General features: G+C 41.3%; 1 protein-coding gene across 6 annotated transcripts in view; it reads left to right on the top strand.

Annotated features, from left to right (window-relative positions):
• Mcc (MCC regulator of WNT signaling pathway) overlaps nucleotides 1-18,305 on the top strand; it is a 445,938-nt gene that overhangs the window by 421,292 nt on the left and 6,341 nt on the right. For all 6 annotated transcript variants that reach the window (XM_048791968.1, XM_048791967.1, XM_048791969.1 and 3 more), the window contains one exon: nucleotides 17,496-17,618. In XM_048791968.1, coding sequence (XP_048647925.1) covers nucleotides 17,496-17,618 — 123 coding nt within the window. The remainder of the gene's footprint in view (nucleotides 1-17,495; nucleotides 17,619-18,305) is intronic.

The following is an 18,305-nucleotide window of genomic DNA, read 5'->3' as shown; positions in this document are numbered from 1 at the left end:
GAGTGATGGGTGGAGGGGAGTCATGCAGGCAGTTATCCCATCTGCAGATAAGAAGATGTCTCTTCCTTTCCTTTGCTGTTAGGTTGTTTGCAGTGGCTAGAACCTTTGGGATGATGTACACCCATGGTGACATGAAAACAGGCACCCTTACCTGTATGCCACCTTTAGTGGCACTGTTTTCCCTCAGCACTGGTGGCCCTTTTCAGTGAGGGGCCTCATGTATTTATTCAGTCCTGGGAAATTTCCCTGTTATTTCAGTGTGTCTTCTCCTACCTTCTTTTTCTTCTTTTGCAAGGAGAGGCAGATAGAGTTCATCCAGCTGTATCTTCTATATCCTAACTTTTCATATTTACTGTTGCTTTTTGCTTTGGGTTCCATAGCAGCACTGTCCATGTAATATGAACCACACATGTAATTTTTAATTTTCTGGTAACCACATGAAAAAAAAAATTAATAGGTGAAATTCATTTTAAAAACACATTTAGGGGCTGGGGTTATGGCTTAGCGGTAGAGTGCTCGCCTTGCATGTGCAAGGCCCCTGGGTTCGATCCTCAGCACCACATAAATAAAAGTTATCATGTCCAACTACAAAAGAACACATTTAGCCCAATGTATTAAAAATATCATTTCAACCAGATATGTACTTTATGTATTACATTAAATCCTAAGTACAGCTGGGCATGGTGGCACACTGTAATTCCAGTGGCTCTGAAGGCTGAGGCAGGAGGATCTCGAGTTCAAAGCCAGCCTCAGCAAAAGCAAGGCCCTAAGCAACTCAGTGAGACCCTGACTCTAAATAAAATATAAACAAGGGCTGGAGATGTGCTCAGTCATTAAGCCCTCTGGGTTCAAACCCCGATATCAGAAAAAAAAAAAAAAATCCCAAGTTCAGACTAGCCAACATTTTTTTAAGTACTCAGTAGCTGCATATGGCTATTGACTATTCTTTCAGAGAGTTACAGTTCTAGAGAGATTTTGTATGTCTACATATATACATACATACATACATATAGTTTAATGGACACACAGCAGTTGTACATATTTATGGGATATTTGTGGCATTTCATAGAGTGATTCTTTAGCTCAGTTTTCCAGATCACTAGTTTAATCTTTAGTTATGTCCATGGTGGTGTTTGGGCTATATGTTTTTTATTTTATTTTATTTTATTTTGGTGATAAAGTCATCTCTTTTTTAAAATTAAATGATATTATCCTCTTGCATCTAAGGATATTCATTATACTTATTATTGTTACTATTTTGGTACCAGGGATTAAACCCAAGGGCACTTAACTACTGAGCTACATCCCCAGCCCTTCTTAAAATTTTTTTAAATTTTGAGACAGGATTTCACTGGGTTGCTTATAGCCTTGCTAAATTGCTGAGGCTGGCTTTGAACCCAGGATCCTCCTACCTTAGCCACAACTGGCTATTATTCTTAAATCTTGGTGTGTCTGCTATGTAAACTCAGTTTCCTCTCATGTAAATTCTTTTTGTATTGAGTACTGTGACTTTGGGTGTTTGTTGCCTTTCCTTAACTTCTTGGTGGATCTGGTTTGTGTGTTCATCTCACACTTGAAATTCCCTGTGGCCTGTTTGTGAGTACGACATCTGCTTACCATGGCCTCCTTCCTGACACGTGGCCAGGTCCTATGAAGTGTTGTTGGCTGAGTGTATCAGAAGCTCGTCTTCTGGTATTTCTCTTCCTCCTGGCTGATAACCACTATCAAGCCTGCAGATCTGACCCAAGCATCTGGTCTCCTCCTGCTCCCCATAGAGAGTATCTCTGAATCCCCTCTTTCTTTGGCAGCAGCTTTTTTTCTGTGTGCATTCAGAGTTGTGGTTTCTTCTTTCAGAAAGAATAAAACATCTGCCTTTCATTTTTCACAATTGCCCGTGGTTTCTGTTATACGGGAACCTTACTTACTTACTTTAGGGAGTTGTAAAATACATCTTTCCCATCATTTCTGGGGATTTGGGGTGGGAGGAGATGGCTACAGTGTACCCTATCTGCTAACGTGATATAGTCAGGGCTGTTTATTTTATAGCATAGCCTCCCAGATAATGGCGGGTTGAAGGCTGCCTCCTGGGGAACCTCAGCACCTTCCTGATGCACTCCCCATTACTCTTGGTCTTTCCTTCAAGTTGTGATAGCTCTGTTCTTACTTTGACAGCACCTCTGGCCATGTGTTTCAATTGTAATTGCTCTTCTTGGGGCAAGAAGAGAAGCAGCAGAGGAAAATGCCTGAGCAAATTCTAATGACTTGCCTGTGCCAGAGACCTGGGATGAAAACCCGCTCTCTGATGCCAACAGGGAGCCATTTGGATATTTTATCTGTAAGCTAAGCCCCTGAATTTTCTGAAATTCCTCAAGCCCCAGAGGCCTTTACTGGCACAAGTAGGATGCAGGTTGTGCTGACTAAACATAAAGAGATTTCATTTATTCTGTCAGTCACAATGGATTTCCAATAACCAGCCTTAAGAGTTGGTTAGCATGGATTTCTAATCAAGACCCAGATAGATGGAGCCAAGAAAGAACCCACAGAGCTTGAGAATAAAGGAAAATAACATAATTATACTGTAAATATAGCTTAGAAGCTGGAATGATCATTTCATGAAAGTGTATAATACAGGCACCTGAGGGCTAAGGTTTTGGGGATGTTTTTATTTTTAAAACTCAAATAGAAGCCAGGCAGTGAGGCACAGGTCTGTAATCCCAGCTACTAGAGGCTGAATCAGGACCATAGATTCCAGGCCAGCCTGGGCAACTTAGCAAGACTCTGTCTCAAATATAAAATCAAAAGGACTAGGGATGTAGCTCAGTGGTGGAGCACTTGCCTACCATGTGCTAGGGTTCAATTCCTGGTAACGGGTTTAAAAAAAAAAAAAAAGTCAAATGGAAACTTAACACCTCTTTTGAAGCTATTAAGACTGTTGGGCTAGTGGCTGAAGCCAGTTGGGGAATCTTGCTAGCAATTTCAGAAGTATTCCTCCCTTGAAGGATCACTTCAGACACCAAAGCTGTGGGCCCAGGCATCCAAATTGAGAAGAGCAGGCATAAACAAGAGGAAAAAGAAGTTCAGTAAGTAATGATCCTTTCTTGAGGAAATCCAGCCATCCCAAGGAAGGTTCTGTGACATGGGAGTCACTGGTTCTAGGTTAATGCCCTGTACCAACTTAGTCTCCCTTTTTCCAACCAGGCTTCAGCTGTAATTGGGCCCTTGTCACCCAGTACCGGCCCTTTTTGCTTGCTGAGTCTTCTCCTAACTGTCTTCATTTTTGGAACAAAACCAGCACTTAGTGCAATCCCGCATTTACTGTGTAATTCCCATCTGGTCTGATTCCATTCCCTCCACTTCCATGAACATTTAATGTGGTTTATTGGCTCCAGTATGGCCATAAAACCCCATCTGGATGACCAGGCTTCCAGTCTTGCACAGGAGGTGTTTTCTTGTCAGGGTAGGTTGGTTTGCTCATCTGCACAGGCTATGTGCCACGACCCTTCTCCAGTCCTTCTCAGATTCCTCTCTTTACTAGGATCCTACAGGTTCTAATAAAATTTGATCGATCTTTCCAGCAAAGAAGTGAAGTAGAAAATGGCAGCTGCATAAAGGGATTTTCAGAGATGACTTTTCTTTGTACTTACATGGTGTCTGTGCAGCCTGCCCTCAGGACCTGGGCACAGCTGAGTGAAGCAGTTTCATCTCTGTCATGGTCTTGGGAGGCAGCCGGGAAGCAGGTGCTGCTCTCCATATGATCTGGGCGTGAGATGGGTACAGCAAGGCTGAGTGATTTCCCAAGGTCACAGTGAGACAGTGGCAATCTTGTGCCTCTGCATTCTCTGGGGGACCCTCTGCACTTCACATGTGCAGACAGAGCCAGGTTAACTTGCAGATTAGAGCAAGCTAAGCCTCACAGTCTACCCTCCATAGTGTGCACTGGTCTGGGACAATGGGGACCTCTGTGTTCCTGGTACACAATCATGTGTCCGTCTACTGATGGTGAGTCCAAGTGAGGTGCTAAGGGAGAGGCAGACTACCTCAAATGTACAGGTAAGTGAAGCAGTGCCATATGCTGACATAATAAATGCTGATTCAAAGGAGGGAAGCTGTTTCCTCAACGCTGGGATATAGGGAGTGAGTGACTCGTGTGCATTGCCCTTTCACTTGACCCTGAAGCAGGGTAGAGGTCAGCTCCCAGATCAGGACCTGGCTCCAGCTGACACATTACTTTAGAAGTTGGTACACTGACCCCACAGGAGGCTGTGCTCATTTAGTCACACAGCTACCAGGAGCCCTCTGTGTTTGTGTGTGTGCAGATGGTTCTGTTAAATGTAAGTGAAGACACTCAACAATTGCAGAGCCACTGTTCAGTAACAGGATGCACCCAACTCCTCCAAAGGAGGGGCATGTAGGCTTCCTTTTCTCTCTCTGATGGCTAATAAGCAAGGGAGTCAACACTGTTTGGAGAGAACACTGCATGACAAAGCCCTGTAAGGACAGTTACAGTGGCAGGTGGGTCCTGTTTATCAACGTGTCACAGAGACCAGATTTGGAAGGGCTTGATATGACTTGAAGTAGAGTGCAGGTAGCCATGCAGGAAGGGGCAGGCACATGAGACTTAGCCTAAGGGCTCAATGACACACGGTGGGACTGTCCCCCAAATTGTCCCTCATCCCTAGATCTGTACCACCTCACAGTTTACCCATGATGGAGGGACTCCAGATGGCTGAGCTTGAAGACAACATTATCAGGGGAGGGAGGAGAGCCAAGAAAAGAAAGTGCTTCTAAGGAAGGAACTATCTTCTTCTTCTTTTAAAATATTTTTTTAATTGTAAGTGGACACAATACCTTTATTTTATTTATCTATTTTTATGTGGTGCTGAGGATTGAACCCAGAGCCTCACACATGCTAGGTGAGTGCTCTACCACTGAGCCACAACCCCAGCCCCTAGGAACTATCTTCTAAGACACAGTTACTTAACACTATTCAGGCAGTGGGATCTTTCTTTCTTTCTTTTAAGAAAGGAGACATTAGAGCATATTCATGTGCCCCTGAGAATGAACCAACAAAGGGGAGACTCTTACAGGGACAAGAAGTAACCTTATGAAAAATATGACGGCTACCCTGTGACAGTTTCCTGTTGCTACATAACAAATAAGCACAAAAGTGACTTAAAACAAGACCCACTTGTTCTGGGGCCAGCATGACTAGCTTCCCTATTTGGGGCCTGGCAAGGCTGCAGTGAAGGTGCCCTGTCCTGTCAAGTCGGCCAGGGCTGTGTTCACATCTAAAGAATCTAGGGAGATCCTGTTTCTGGGCCCATTCTGCTCCAAGGCAGAATCCAGCTTCCTGCAGCTGGAATGCTGAGTTTGGTTTTCTGGCTGTCTGTTGGGCAGGGAACTCTCAGCTCCTAGAAGGCCTCTCAGTCCTTCTCATGATCCCCTCCATCTTCAAATCCACCAGGGAAAACTTCCCTCGCTTCAAATCCTTCTCCCAATTTAAGTCTTTTCCCAAGAAGAACCTAGGCCCTTTAAAAGGTTCACCTAAGTGGGTCAGGTCCACTCAGAATAATCTCTTCGAGGCCAGCTGTTTGACTTCCTCAGCCAGGTATACGACTGCAACTCGGATGACTCTGTTCCTTCCACATGGTCCCTAAATTCCGTCAGCCTCATCCCGACTGTTTACCCCCAAAGATCATGCTAGAGCCTGAAAGCACAGCATGGCCAAGAATTCAAATCTGTTACCTCCTGCCCTATGACAATGGCCTCTTCCTCAGAATTCATATGTATATTAACCTGCTGTCCTAATGATCCCGTGGTTCCAAGTACAACTTGGAAGTCAGTGTTTCTTCCCTGAACGTCTTTTTTTATTCCTTCCCATTTGTACTGTCTGTCTTCTCCCGAGTTTGGCCCTTAGCTTCTCAGAACTCCCAGGGCCATGGTACTGATGGGTCATTCTGCTGTTGGTCTCTGTGTGTCCTGCCACCAAAACATCTTAATGTTCACTTCTGATGGGCATAATTACCTTCAGCGTGACCACCAGAGTATGGTGATGATGTATAGCATTCAAGCTCATCCATAGGTTCCTAATGCAATTTCCTAGTCCATGTTTCAAATGATTCCCCTATGTGCAATTTATAACCACCTACTCCAAACAATTCATCTTCCCAAGAGCAAGCCCTCGCTTTCTCTCTCTCCCTGTCACTTGTGGACCTCTCCTCACCTTTTAATCAGAGTCCTCACTTTCCTCAAGTTTCCATTGGTCACCTCCATTGTGTATTTTCCCGTTTTCCTCTGAATCCGCAGTGGAACTGACTACCTATTAGTTGCCTGCAGAGTATTTGGCTGCAGGCTCAGAGAGAAGGCGGCTCTCCTGGGACCATAAAGGCAGAATGGTTGGGAGCATCAGAGCACAATAGCAGTCATGGGAAAAGGCGGTGGTGGGCCTGTGAGAGCTTCGGGTGCATTTTCTGGACACAAGACCTGTTCCTAGGAAAGTCCGAGTAAAAGAGCTTGACTTCTAGTCCTATTGGTGACTTCAGATATTCCAGGAAGACTCCTCAGAGCTAAAATTCCATGTCTGAGTTGCAAAATCATCTGCTCGGTTCAAAGAGTCTTCCAGGGGGCTTTTAGGAACCAACATTTGGCCATAAGGGAGAAAAAAAGATGTCAACCTATGTCAGCAGCTATGCATGAATAATGTTTTAAGTCATACAGTGGGATGGGGCGACATGAAAAAGGAACTGGTGGGGCGCTCCTACAAAGGGAGTCCCCCTGCACAAACAAGTAGCAGAAGTTTTGCCATTTTATTAGGAGGACCATTATTTTAAAAGGTGCTGATTTATTAAACTTGTACTTGCTGATTCTTCATATCTGGATGATTTAAAATAGCAAGCAAGTATAGGAAGTTGTGCCTAGAATTCCACAAACCCACATGGGTCTGTAAGATGTTAATGGGGATACAAAGTGCGCCCCCAGGGGTTCATTATCTCAGAAATAAATTATTGACCCCAAAGCCGGGGTGCTTAGAAGGGCACAGGTAAACACTGAGGATCACTCAAAGGGTTGAGGTGGGTGTTGCTTGAGGGATTGAGATTTCTTTTACTTTGTCATTGTCCCCAGTGCCCCAAAAACTGAGAAGGCAGCCTCATCTGGGACCCCCATAAAGGCAGAGTGGTTGGGAGCACCAGAACACACAGCAGCCATGGGAAAAGGTGGTGGTGGACCTGTGAGGGCTCCAGGTGCATTTCCTGGACATAAAACATATTCCTAGGAATGGCTGGGTAAAAACGTTTGCTGCTATCATCCTCTTGCTGCTACTCCTGGCAAAGTGCAGTCATGCTTAAACATAATAGCTGCAGAGCATCATTATCTGGGGACACTTAATCCTAGTTCCACAGGCCTGTGCTCTTAACCAGAGATCTTGTTTATCTAATGCTCTGTTCCCTTTACGAGTCACAAGATACTTCAGTGAGATGCTTAAGTGTCTAAGCTCTGCAGACAGACCCGTGGGTGTGGACTCCAATTCTACAGTTCCTGGTGGATAAGACTATTAACTGTGGCTCAGGTTCCTCAATTAGAAAACTAGCATAATAGTAGACCTGACCTTAAAGACTGTTGTGAGGATTGAATGACTTCATCCTTGTAAAGGATTTGAGAAAGTTGTCTACAACTTTCTACATGGCTAGTCTACAAAATAAACGGTTATAGATTGTGCTGATTACCATAAAGGAAATAAAGATGGTGAAGGGATACAGTCACTCTGGGTTTTTTTTTCTTTCAATAATGGAAACATCATTTGCAATGAATAATATGAAGGAAATGACAAGGTACGGTAATGTTCTAACTCTGGGGCATTTGTCTCAGCAAATGGTCAGGTTAGCATCTCTGAGAAGTACTGTTTAAACTGACAGGAAAAAGAGAAGGAGCAGAGGGGTGGAAGGCTATCCCAGGTAAGCAGGAGTTAGGTCAATCAGAACCTTCTAGATGGAGGTGAGACCTCAGATGCTATTCTCTGTGCAAGTAGAATGGCAGTATTATCATTTGATTTATCACATTAAAAAATAGCCTGTCTGCTGTGTGAAAACCAGATCAGAGGGATGCAAACATAGAAACCAGTCAGCTGGCTGTGTTGGTTATCCAGCACAGACATGTGGTTGGGGCAGAAAGGGCCTGAAGACAAGATTTTGTAGGCAGGATGTATATTGAAGGGATGAAGGGGGATGAGAGGAAGAGAGGGCTTAAGAGGTGACTTCGAGACAATGTAAATAACCGGGTGAATGGGGTTGCCATTTGCTGACATAGAAGGGTGGATTAGGGTGTCATTTCAAAAGTTTGCTGCGGACATGTTAAATGGAAGATGCCTGCTAACTGGAGGTATCAAATGGACTCTCATAGAGATTTGAGAGAAGGCTGGAGATAAAGATGTGGAGGTTTCTAGCATATAGTTTCAGGAAAATAAATGGAAATGGACAGAATTAAAGAAAGGGTAAGATATAAAATCGGGTACAAGCCTAAGTCCTAAATAACTCCCAGGATTTAGAGGTACAATATAAAGGAGTCATTGTAGAAGGGGACAACTGAAGGAATAGACAGTAAAGTAAGATGATATCCAGGTACTGGGGCCTCACACTGATTACCAGTAAAGGATGGTCAAGGAAGAGGGAGTGGTCAGCCATGCAGATGCCCTTACAGGTTAACAAAATGACAGAGGGACTGCTGGAGGTGGCAACCCAGAGATCACTGGTGACCTTAGTGAGCCCTTTCAGTGGAACAGAACCCCATTTGGGGCTAAAGAGTAAATGGAAGGTGAGGGAGAAAGGAACCACATTTTCAGACAATTCTCTCAGTGACTAATTCCATATAATTAGCAATTGCTAAGAAATTCCAGGCTGTGTGGCGGTGTGGCTGTGACTCCCTGCGGTTTGGTCTGATTACAGCTCTTCTAAAAGGTTTCCTGGCCTGCTGCACAGCCACTCAGCACCTCATCAGGACTGGGCACTGACTAGCCCTGGTGACTTTCTCTAATCATAAAATGCTGGTGCTGGCCTTTTCATTTTAGGGAGAACCCAACCTCCTGACTGCTTGCCCACAAAGCCCTCCTTCCAGTCTGGTAAGCACTGCTTCAGAGTCCTGCCTGCTTAGCCGTTTCCCACGCAGCAGAATGGCAGGCCACTTGGGTTTGGTTTTCTTGGTAACTCCCACCACGAGGCTGCCACTCACAGCTCCTGTGAATGTGAACATTCTAACATTCCACTGCTTAAAACTGTTTTAATTAAAAAAAGCAAACACATAATTTGATCCAGTTTCACTCCCCAGTGCCTCCCCTATACATTGTCCTTTCCCCTGATCCCCTTCCTCAACCCAATTGGTCTTCCTTTGGATTTCATGGAGTCCCTTTTTTTTTGTTTTTTTCCTTCTAGCTTCCAATATGAGAAAAAAATACTTTTCTTCTGACTTTTTTGCTCATAATTATAGTCTCCAGTTCCATTCATTTTCCTGCAAATGACACAATTTCATTCTTCTTTATGGCTGACTAAAACTCCATTATATACATATGTATTATATACACACATAAATAAAATATATACAGGTGTTTGTGTGTGTGTGTGTGTGTGTGTGTGTGTGTGTGTGTGTAGACTCTATCCAGCCGTATTGAGGAACAGCTAGGCCAATTCCATAACTTGACTATTCTGGGTCTTTTGTTCCTCCATATGAATTCAGGATTTTTTTTTTTCTAGTTTTATGAAGAACATCATGGGTATTTTGACAGGAATTTCATTGAACTCTAGATTGATTGCTTCTGGTAATTGGACATCTTAACTATTAATTCTTCCTTTTTATGAACATGAGTATTTTTTCCATTTTTGTAGTGTTCATTTTCTTTCTTTAGAGTTCTATAATTTTCATCATAGAAGTCTTTTACATCTTTGGTTAAGTTTATTCCTATGTATTTATTTATTGCTTTGGAAGTTCTTGTGAATGAGACTGTTTATCTGATTTCTTTCTCAACAGATTTATTATTGGTGTAGAGAAAAGTAATTTATTTTTGTTGATTTTTTTTTTTTACCCTGCCATTTTGTTGAATTTATCATCTCTAAATGTCTTCTATTCAAACTTTTAGGGTCTTCTAAGAATAAGATCATATCACAGGCAAATAGAAATGGTTTGATTTCTTCCTTTCCTATTTATTATCTTTCTTCCTCTTGCCTAATAGTGCTGGCTAAAATTTCAACTACTATATTGAACAGAAGTGATGAGAGTGGACATCCTTGTCTTGTTACCGATACCAATGAAAATACTTTCAGATTTTCCCTACTCAGTAATGTCATTGGGCTTTCAGTTTGTCATATATGGTCTTTATGATGTTAAAGTAAATTCCTAGTTTCTTCAGGGTTTTTATCATGCAGAGTGTTGGATTCTGTCAGAAGTGTTTCTTTATCCACTGAATTGATCATGTGACTTTTTGTCCTTGGTTCTATTTATGTGGAGTGTTATGTTTATTGATTGGTGTATGTTGAACCATCTTTGCATTCCTGGGGTAAAGCCAATTGGATCATGGTATATAATCTTTTTAATGTGTGGTTTAATTTGATTTACTAATATTTTATTGAAGGTTTTCGTGTCTATGTTCATCAATGATATTAGTCTATAGTTTTCTTTCCTAAAAGTATCTTTACCCAGTGTTGGTAACAGAGTGATACAGGCTTCATAGAGTGAGTTTGGAAGCTTTTACTTCTTCCAGTTTCACGGGGTAATTTAAGGAGTATTGACATTAGTTATTCATTAAAGATCTGGTAAAATCCAGCTGTCAGTCTGTTAGGTTGTGGCCTTTTCTTTGTTGGGAGGCTTTTTAGTACTGCTTCAATCTCATTGCTTGCCATTGGTCTGTTTGACTTTCTCAGTTTTGGTAGGTTATATGTCTAGAAATTTGCCCATTCCTTTTATAGAGAATACAATTTATTGGAACATAAGTTTTCAAGATATTCCCTAATGATCCTCAGGATTTCAGTTATGTTTTTAGTAATGTCCCCATTTTTGCATCTGATTATAAATTTGGGTCTTTTAGTTAGTTTGGCTAGGAGTTTATCAATCAGTTTACTTCTTTAAAGAACCAACTGTTTTATTACTCCTTTGTATTATTCTTTTTGTTTCTATTTCATTAATTTCACCTCTAATATTTCTTCCTTCTACTGGTTTTAGGATTGGTTTGTTCTTGTTTTCCTAAGACCTTATGATGTATTGTTTGAGATCTGCATTTGTTTATTTTAGACACTTACAAACTTCCCTCCTACCACTGCATGTGCTACATCCTAGAGATTTTGGTATGTTGTATTTCAACCTTTTGTTTTTATTCTAGATATTTTTTAAAAACTTCACCTTTAATTTCTTCAACAAAGAACTCATCATTCAAAAGTATTTTGTTTAGTCTCCATGTATCTGTGTAGTTTCTGTAGTTTTTCTTGCTATCGATATGTGATTTCATTCCACTATGAGCTGAAAAATGCAAAAGATTCTTTTTCTTTCTTTCCTAAGACTTGCTTTATGGACTAATGTATGATCTGTTTTGGAGGAAGTTTCATGAGTGACTGAAAGTGCATTTAGGGTTGGATAAAATATTCTATAGATTTCTGTTAAATCCATTTAATCCACAGAAAGGTCTAAATCTGATATTTCTTAATTGATTCTGTTTGGATGATCTGGCTATTAAAATCTCCACTATAATGGGGCTGGGGATGTGGCTCAAGCCTGGGTTCGATCCTCAGCACCACATACAAATAAAGATGTTGTGTCTGCCGAAAACTAAAAAATAAATATTAAAATTTCTCTCCCTCTTTCTCTCTTAAAAAAAAATCCCCACTATTACTATAATGGGGAGTCTATCAGTCCCTTTATATCTAGCAATGTTTGTTTCATGAAATTGGGTGTCCCCAGCTTTCAGAGCATAAGTACAGTTGTTATGTCTTCTCATTGGGCCATTACCAATAAGTAATGACATTCTTTGTCTCTCTTAATTTTGGCTTTAAGTTGCTTTGCCTGAAATGAATAGAAATTTTCATTTTTAACAGATTTATTATTGGTGTATAGAAAAGTGTCCACTTCTGCTTGCTTTTGGATTCCATTCACAACGAATATCACTATCCATCCTTTGAATCTGTGAATGCCTTTGTAAGGTGTGTTTCTTGGAGGCAACATAATATTGGATATTATTTTTTAATCCAAATTTCCAATCTATATCTTTTAATTAGAGAATTAAGATCATTTCTATTCAGTGTTATTGTAGAGAGGTATGTGTTACTTTCTGTCATTTTGTTTTAATTCTTATGTTTGATTTCCTTTTCTCATTTGCTTATTTTTCTACTGTGGCTTATTCTTCCTATGCTTTCTTGGTTATTTTTATCTTCCTCTTTTGTGTGTAGGGTTCCTTTGAATATCTCCTGCAACGCTGGTTTTAGTGGTCATGAATTCCTTTAGTTTATGCATCTTGGAAGATTTTTATTTGTTTTTAATTCTGAAAGAAGGCTTTGCTGGGTGTAGTAATCTAGGTTGGCAGTGCCACCCCCCAGCCCAGCTTGAAATAACATTATTTTATGCTGTCCTAGCCTTTAAAGTTTCTACTAATAAATCTGTTGTTCGGATGTTTTCCTCTATAAGTGATTTGGTACTTTTTTCCTGCAGTTTTTTAAAATCGTTCTGAATTTTTGGCATTTCAACTATAATATGTCATGGAGTTCTTTTCTGGTCCTATTTGGAGTTCTAAATGTTTCCAGTACCTGTATGTCCATCTCCTTCCTAAGATAAGAAAAATTTCTGCTATTACTTTATTGAATATGTAAAATATGCCATTAGTTTGTATTTCCCCTTCTTCTTCAAGGCCTGATTCTTAAGTTTTGCTTTTTAATGTTGTCCTGCTTTGTTAGCAGTACAACTACAAGTTACACAACTTTTTAATGTTGTACTTTCTGTTTATAGTCTCTTCTTTCTCTCCCCACCCCACCTTTATTACTAAATATTCTACTTCCTGCACTATATCTTCCAGCCTTGACATTCTTTCTTCTGAGAGACACCCACTAAGTTTTTTATTTGGCTAATTGGGTTTTGCATTTCCAAGATTATTATTTTTTTTTTTTTTACTTAACCTCTGAGCCACACCCCCAGACTTTTTTATATTTTAATTTTAATTAGAGACAGGGTCTTGCTAAGTTGCTTAGGGCCTTACTAAGTTGTTAAGGCTGGCTTTCAACTCAGTCCTCTGGCCTCAACCTCCCAAGCTGCTGGGGTTACAGGCTCCAAGATTTCTCTATCTCACTATTGAAATGCTCTTTCATATTCTGCATTTTCTTCTTTTAGGTCTTTTAATTTGTTGATTATTTTAACAAACAATTTTTAAATTATTTACCCAACATTTCCTCCACTTCAGTGTCTTTGGGTTTATTTGTTGGGAAGATGTGAACTTTTATAGAGGCATTTTATGGCCTTGTCATCTGCATTTCTATGTTGAAAGTTGTTCTTTTATTGGGACAGGTATCTAGCACCTACTGAAACAGTTACAACAGGTAACTGAGTTAGTGAGCTACTTTCTCTTTATACGTGCCCCAGCCTAGGGGCTTAGCTTGGCTTCAGAGCACACACTCAACATGTTCAAAGTGCTACGTTCAATCCCCAACTCCACTGTCCACCAGCCACTGTACCTCCTGAGGCCACTGCCACCAGCAGACCCTGGAGGCTGAGTGTCATCCCTGCTGCTGCTACCAATCCTGACAACCTTACTATCTTATGTATACAAACCACATAAATTCTTAACTGAAGGCCAAGTAAATTAAATTAGAAACCAAAACAGGACATGAATGGTTGAGGTTTCAAAGTGACTTGAATTGGCAAGCTGTGGTTTTTAGCATTTCCCAAGATATCACTTGAGAATGAGGAAAGCTGTCTACTCAAGGACTAAGGAATGCCCATACTACGATTTTGCATGTATCATGAAAATCAGGGAGTCTCAGGAGCACACGGAGTTTGTCTTCAGATCAAGGTGAAGAACCTCTTTCTACCGTATTAGTTTCCCAAAGTTGCCTAATCATGGATCACCTGGAGCACCTCATGAACTGCAATTTCTGTCTCAACCAAACCTAATGAAACAGAACCTGGGGAAATGACTTGATGATATCCCTTTAAACAAATGCTTTAGAGCAGTGCTATCCTCTGATATATGTATGACTTCCATTTGAGACTCAGGATGATTTTACATTGTTTAGATTCCACAAAATACAAAGTAATAATAACAATAGGGCTATGATATAGTGCTTGCCTAGCATGTGTGAGGCCCTGGGCTCAAGACCCAGCACTCCCCCCTTAAAAAAAAAAAAAGTTCCTGATTGTAATTTAATAGCATATTGAGCCCAATATAAAATATTTCAGGCTGGGGTCATAAGCTTAGTGGTAGAATGCTTGCCCTTGGAACAATCCCTAGTATCATAAAAAAACAAAACAAAAATTTCAATATGTAACCAATATTTTAAAAAGTATTAGTGAGGAATTTCATTGAGGCTTCAAATTCCAGTGTGTATTTTACACTTTCGGCATATATTTATTCAGTTCAACCCCCATCCCCCTAATCGGGTCTCAGAAAGCCACTTGAGCCTAGAGGCTGTATTATTGCATACTATTAGATCTGCAAGTCTAGGAAGTTGCTACTTCAGTTTAGATCTAGGTGAGTGATGAAGTCATGCCTCTTATTACTGCAGGGTCTACTTCAGCCAAATGAATGAAAACAGGTAAAGCAACCCTGATCGCAGGTTTGGGATTTGGCCTAGTTTTTTTGCATCTTTAAAACAGCGACATAATTCTTGCTGGGGTTTGTACTCCCCTCTGCCATCCTGTTCTGAGCACATTGGGCAGTAGCCCCAGCTGGGGTTGGGCAGGATCAGAGATCCTCTCCTGCCTTTCTGGGATTCTGTTAGCTTTTAGAGCTTTCCAGGTCTGGAAAGTTCCTTCTGTTCCAGTCCATGCTGGACCTGAATGCTGGGGTGAAAAAAGCCGTTTGTTTGTGGTAGGGCTAGAATTTGCATGTCCTTAAGTCTTCAGGGGCATTGGAAGAAATGGGAAAGTTAGGGGATGGGCTTGCTCTGGGTAAAATTTTGTTGTTCTCAATTTGAATTCATGGTCACATTTTTAGTTCTCTTCATAATTTGATTTTTTCCTTTGTATAGTTAATCAACTGTAGAATGGAAGATAAAGGAATCAGAACAGAGACAAAATATAGAATAACTCTACCCTATTTTTTTAGGCAGACGGAAGGACAGGGGTAGGGTGGGGGCCTGGCACTCTCTATCCTTGCCTTAGCTGGTGGACTGCTTGGAAAGCTATGAGGAAACCTTGGGGAGGGAAGGAGAAAGGGAACCTCCTGGCAATACTTTCTCACTTCTGGTAGGAAATGCTGCCACCCTCTGATTCCAGTGGGAAATGCAACCAGATTTGGCGATCTGGTGGCTGCTGGGGCCCAGGAAAAAAAAAAAAAAAAAACATTCCTCAAGAGGACAGCTGCAGAGCAGCAAGGCTCCTGCCAGCCCTTAGGCCTTCCCGAATAGCTAAGGAAGGTGAGAGGACTTATTGAAGAATAAGCCATGCACTGTGAACTGGCTAGCAAGCTTCCCTTACAGATCTCAACCCCCTCCTACCTCTCACAAAAGCAGGCCTGGGTATTTGTGTTGCACTTCTCTCCTTCACTCATCAGTTTGAGGATTTTCCCCTTATAGTAGCTCCAGAAATGTTGAAAGATTATATACACTGGAGAAACCAGGGAGAAGCAGGGTCTGGACCATCTGGGCTCCTCAGAGTCTTTCATTGTGCAGTTGCCTCTCCATCCCACTCCTACAAGAAGCACAACTGTGATTAACTCACATACTATAGGGAAAGCATACAAATTTCAAGCACTGCAGTGCAAAAGTAAGTATAAATGAAAGCCTTCTGGCATTTCATTCTTGTGAGTTAGCCATTATTAAATTCCATACAATGTAGTTTGTTACAATGTAGCAAATATTCATTCAGATTTCTAGTTGTTTTTACAAAATATTCTATAGAATTTACTCTTCTCACATAATATAGTCAACCTGCATTTTAAAGTACCAGGGTTTGAACTCGGGAACACTCAATCACTGAGCCATATCCCCAGCCCTATTTTGTATTTTATTTAGACAGGGTCTTACTGAGTTGCTTAGTGCCATGTTTTTTTGCTGAGGCTGGCTTTGAACTCGTGATCCTCCTGCCTCAGCCTCCCAAGCTGCTGGGATTTACAGGCATGCACCACCACACTTGGTTAACATGTATTTTTTTTAAAGCAGCCCATTTCAGTAGCATATATGTACCTTAATTTAACCAATCCCTTAAGTGTTTCACTTTGTTAATTATTGTAACCAAAGCTTAAGTGAATCTAGCTTTAATTTATGTTCCTACAATCATATTTACTCCGTGAGATAATCATAGAAATCACATTGCTTAGTCAAGGACATGTTTGCTAGGGACTACCAAATTGGCATACAAATGAACCAAGCTGAATGAAAAGCACCTCACATATGGTGCTTTTTAGAGGAATTCCTTCCCTAAATCCTGGCTTCCCAAATAATTTTTTGAGTTCTGAATCAGTCTGGACCATCACTAGAAGCTGCCGTGGAGGCATGGTGCTCGGTGCCGAAGCTAACCTAGTAGATTGTGGTGAGTTTTATTATGACCCAGAGCAGCCCTATGCACTCAATGTCAGGGAAGGTGGTAATTGTTTTCCTGCCTGGGTCTTGTTTGCTGGTGGGAATTAGAGGAAGGCAGTAAACTAACTGGACTCTAAAAACCATCTTTCACTGACTCCTCTAGCACGGTTTACTACAGTTGTGCAGAACCCATGGAACTTTTAAGCCACTTCAGCATAGAATCGAGGGAGTCAAATGAAGTCCAGTAGAACTTCAGTTTATGGAAAATAAAGGCATCTTTAAAATGAGAACAGTATAATTTCTATTCCTTTTTCCACTAGCACCGTTTGTTTTGGTTTTTGGTTTTGAGGTAGGTAGGATGTGTTGGTTCGAGTAGGGAGATTGTCTAAGGTAGGCAATCCAGGTAAGACAGAGGTTTCTGTCTTGAATCCCTGAGTGGTTCTGCAGCTACTTAGAACAGTTGGAAAAAATGGGTGTGGAGACCAAGATGGATTTGTGGTCAAGCTGCACTCATGGCCAAGAACCTGATATGCCAGTAGTAGAAATTCCTGTCTTGTTCCTTTGAAACATACTTAAGATCTCTATGGGCACCTACTAAACAGGCTCTAATTCCCCTTGAAAATGCAGTGATGAGGCATTCATGCTGGCTCTGCTGAGCCCTCTTCACTCTCCATGCCCTGGCCTTGTGACTTGGCAAGCAACATGTCTCTGTCTTTCCCATCACACCTCAGAGGGAGCAGCACCTCCACTGTCATCTCAAGCTATTCATGGTATGTGCTCTCTCTCTCCTGGATACAGAGAAAAGAAGTTGAAGGCCAGAGTTCAAGAGCTGGTGAGTGCCTTGGAAAGACTCACAAAGAGCAGCGAAATTCGACATCAGCAGTCAGCAGAGTTTGTTAATGACTTAAAGCGTGCCAACAGGTAAAAACACCCCTGTACATCCTTGTGACACTTAGACCAAGCCCACCTCAAGGTCATGTCTTACCAGGGATGGCCACTCTGGAACTCCTGGGAAGCAACTATAGACAGTGGGGAGTCATCACCCACTCTTCCTGAAAGCAGCATCTTGCAGGGCTTTGTACAGAAACCTAAATGCTCAGTGAAGATAGGTCCTTTGACTGGGTAGAAAAAAAAACATACTGGTTTTCCTCCAGTGCTAGGGATTAAACCAATAGGTGCTATAGCACTGAGCTACAACATCCCTATCCCTTACTTCTAGAGATAGGGCCTCACTAAATTGCCCAGACTGGTCTCAAACTTGCAATCTTCCTACCTTAGCCGCCTGGGTACCCAGGATTACAGGCATGCACTACTGTGCCCAGCTGTAGTCTCTTCTGGATATTTCATATAGTAAAGGTTCTGAGAAGTCATATAATTTTTAAAAATCTGTTTAAGTCAATGTTTTCCAACAGAATTGACTGTGGAACCATATATTTGAGCAATATTTAATATCCAGTGGGATATTCTTAGGACACTTAGTCTCAAAAACTTTGGGCTTAGGACCCCTTTATATTTGTAAAAAATTGATGACCTTGCCAAATGTGCCAGTAATTCTAGCTACTCTGTAGGCTTAGGCAAGACCATAAGTTTGAAACCAGACCCTGTCTC

This window comes from Marmota marmota, unplaced genomic scaffold (assembly GCF_001458135.2).
Source record: "Marmota marmota marmota unplaced genomic scaffold, marMar, whole genome shotgun sequence".
NCBI classification, from domain to species: Eukaryota; Metazoa; Chordata; class Mammalia; order Rodentia; family Sciuridae; genus Marmota; species Marmota marmota.
This window is presented reverse-complemented; position numbering and strand designations above follow the sequence as displayed.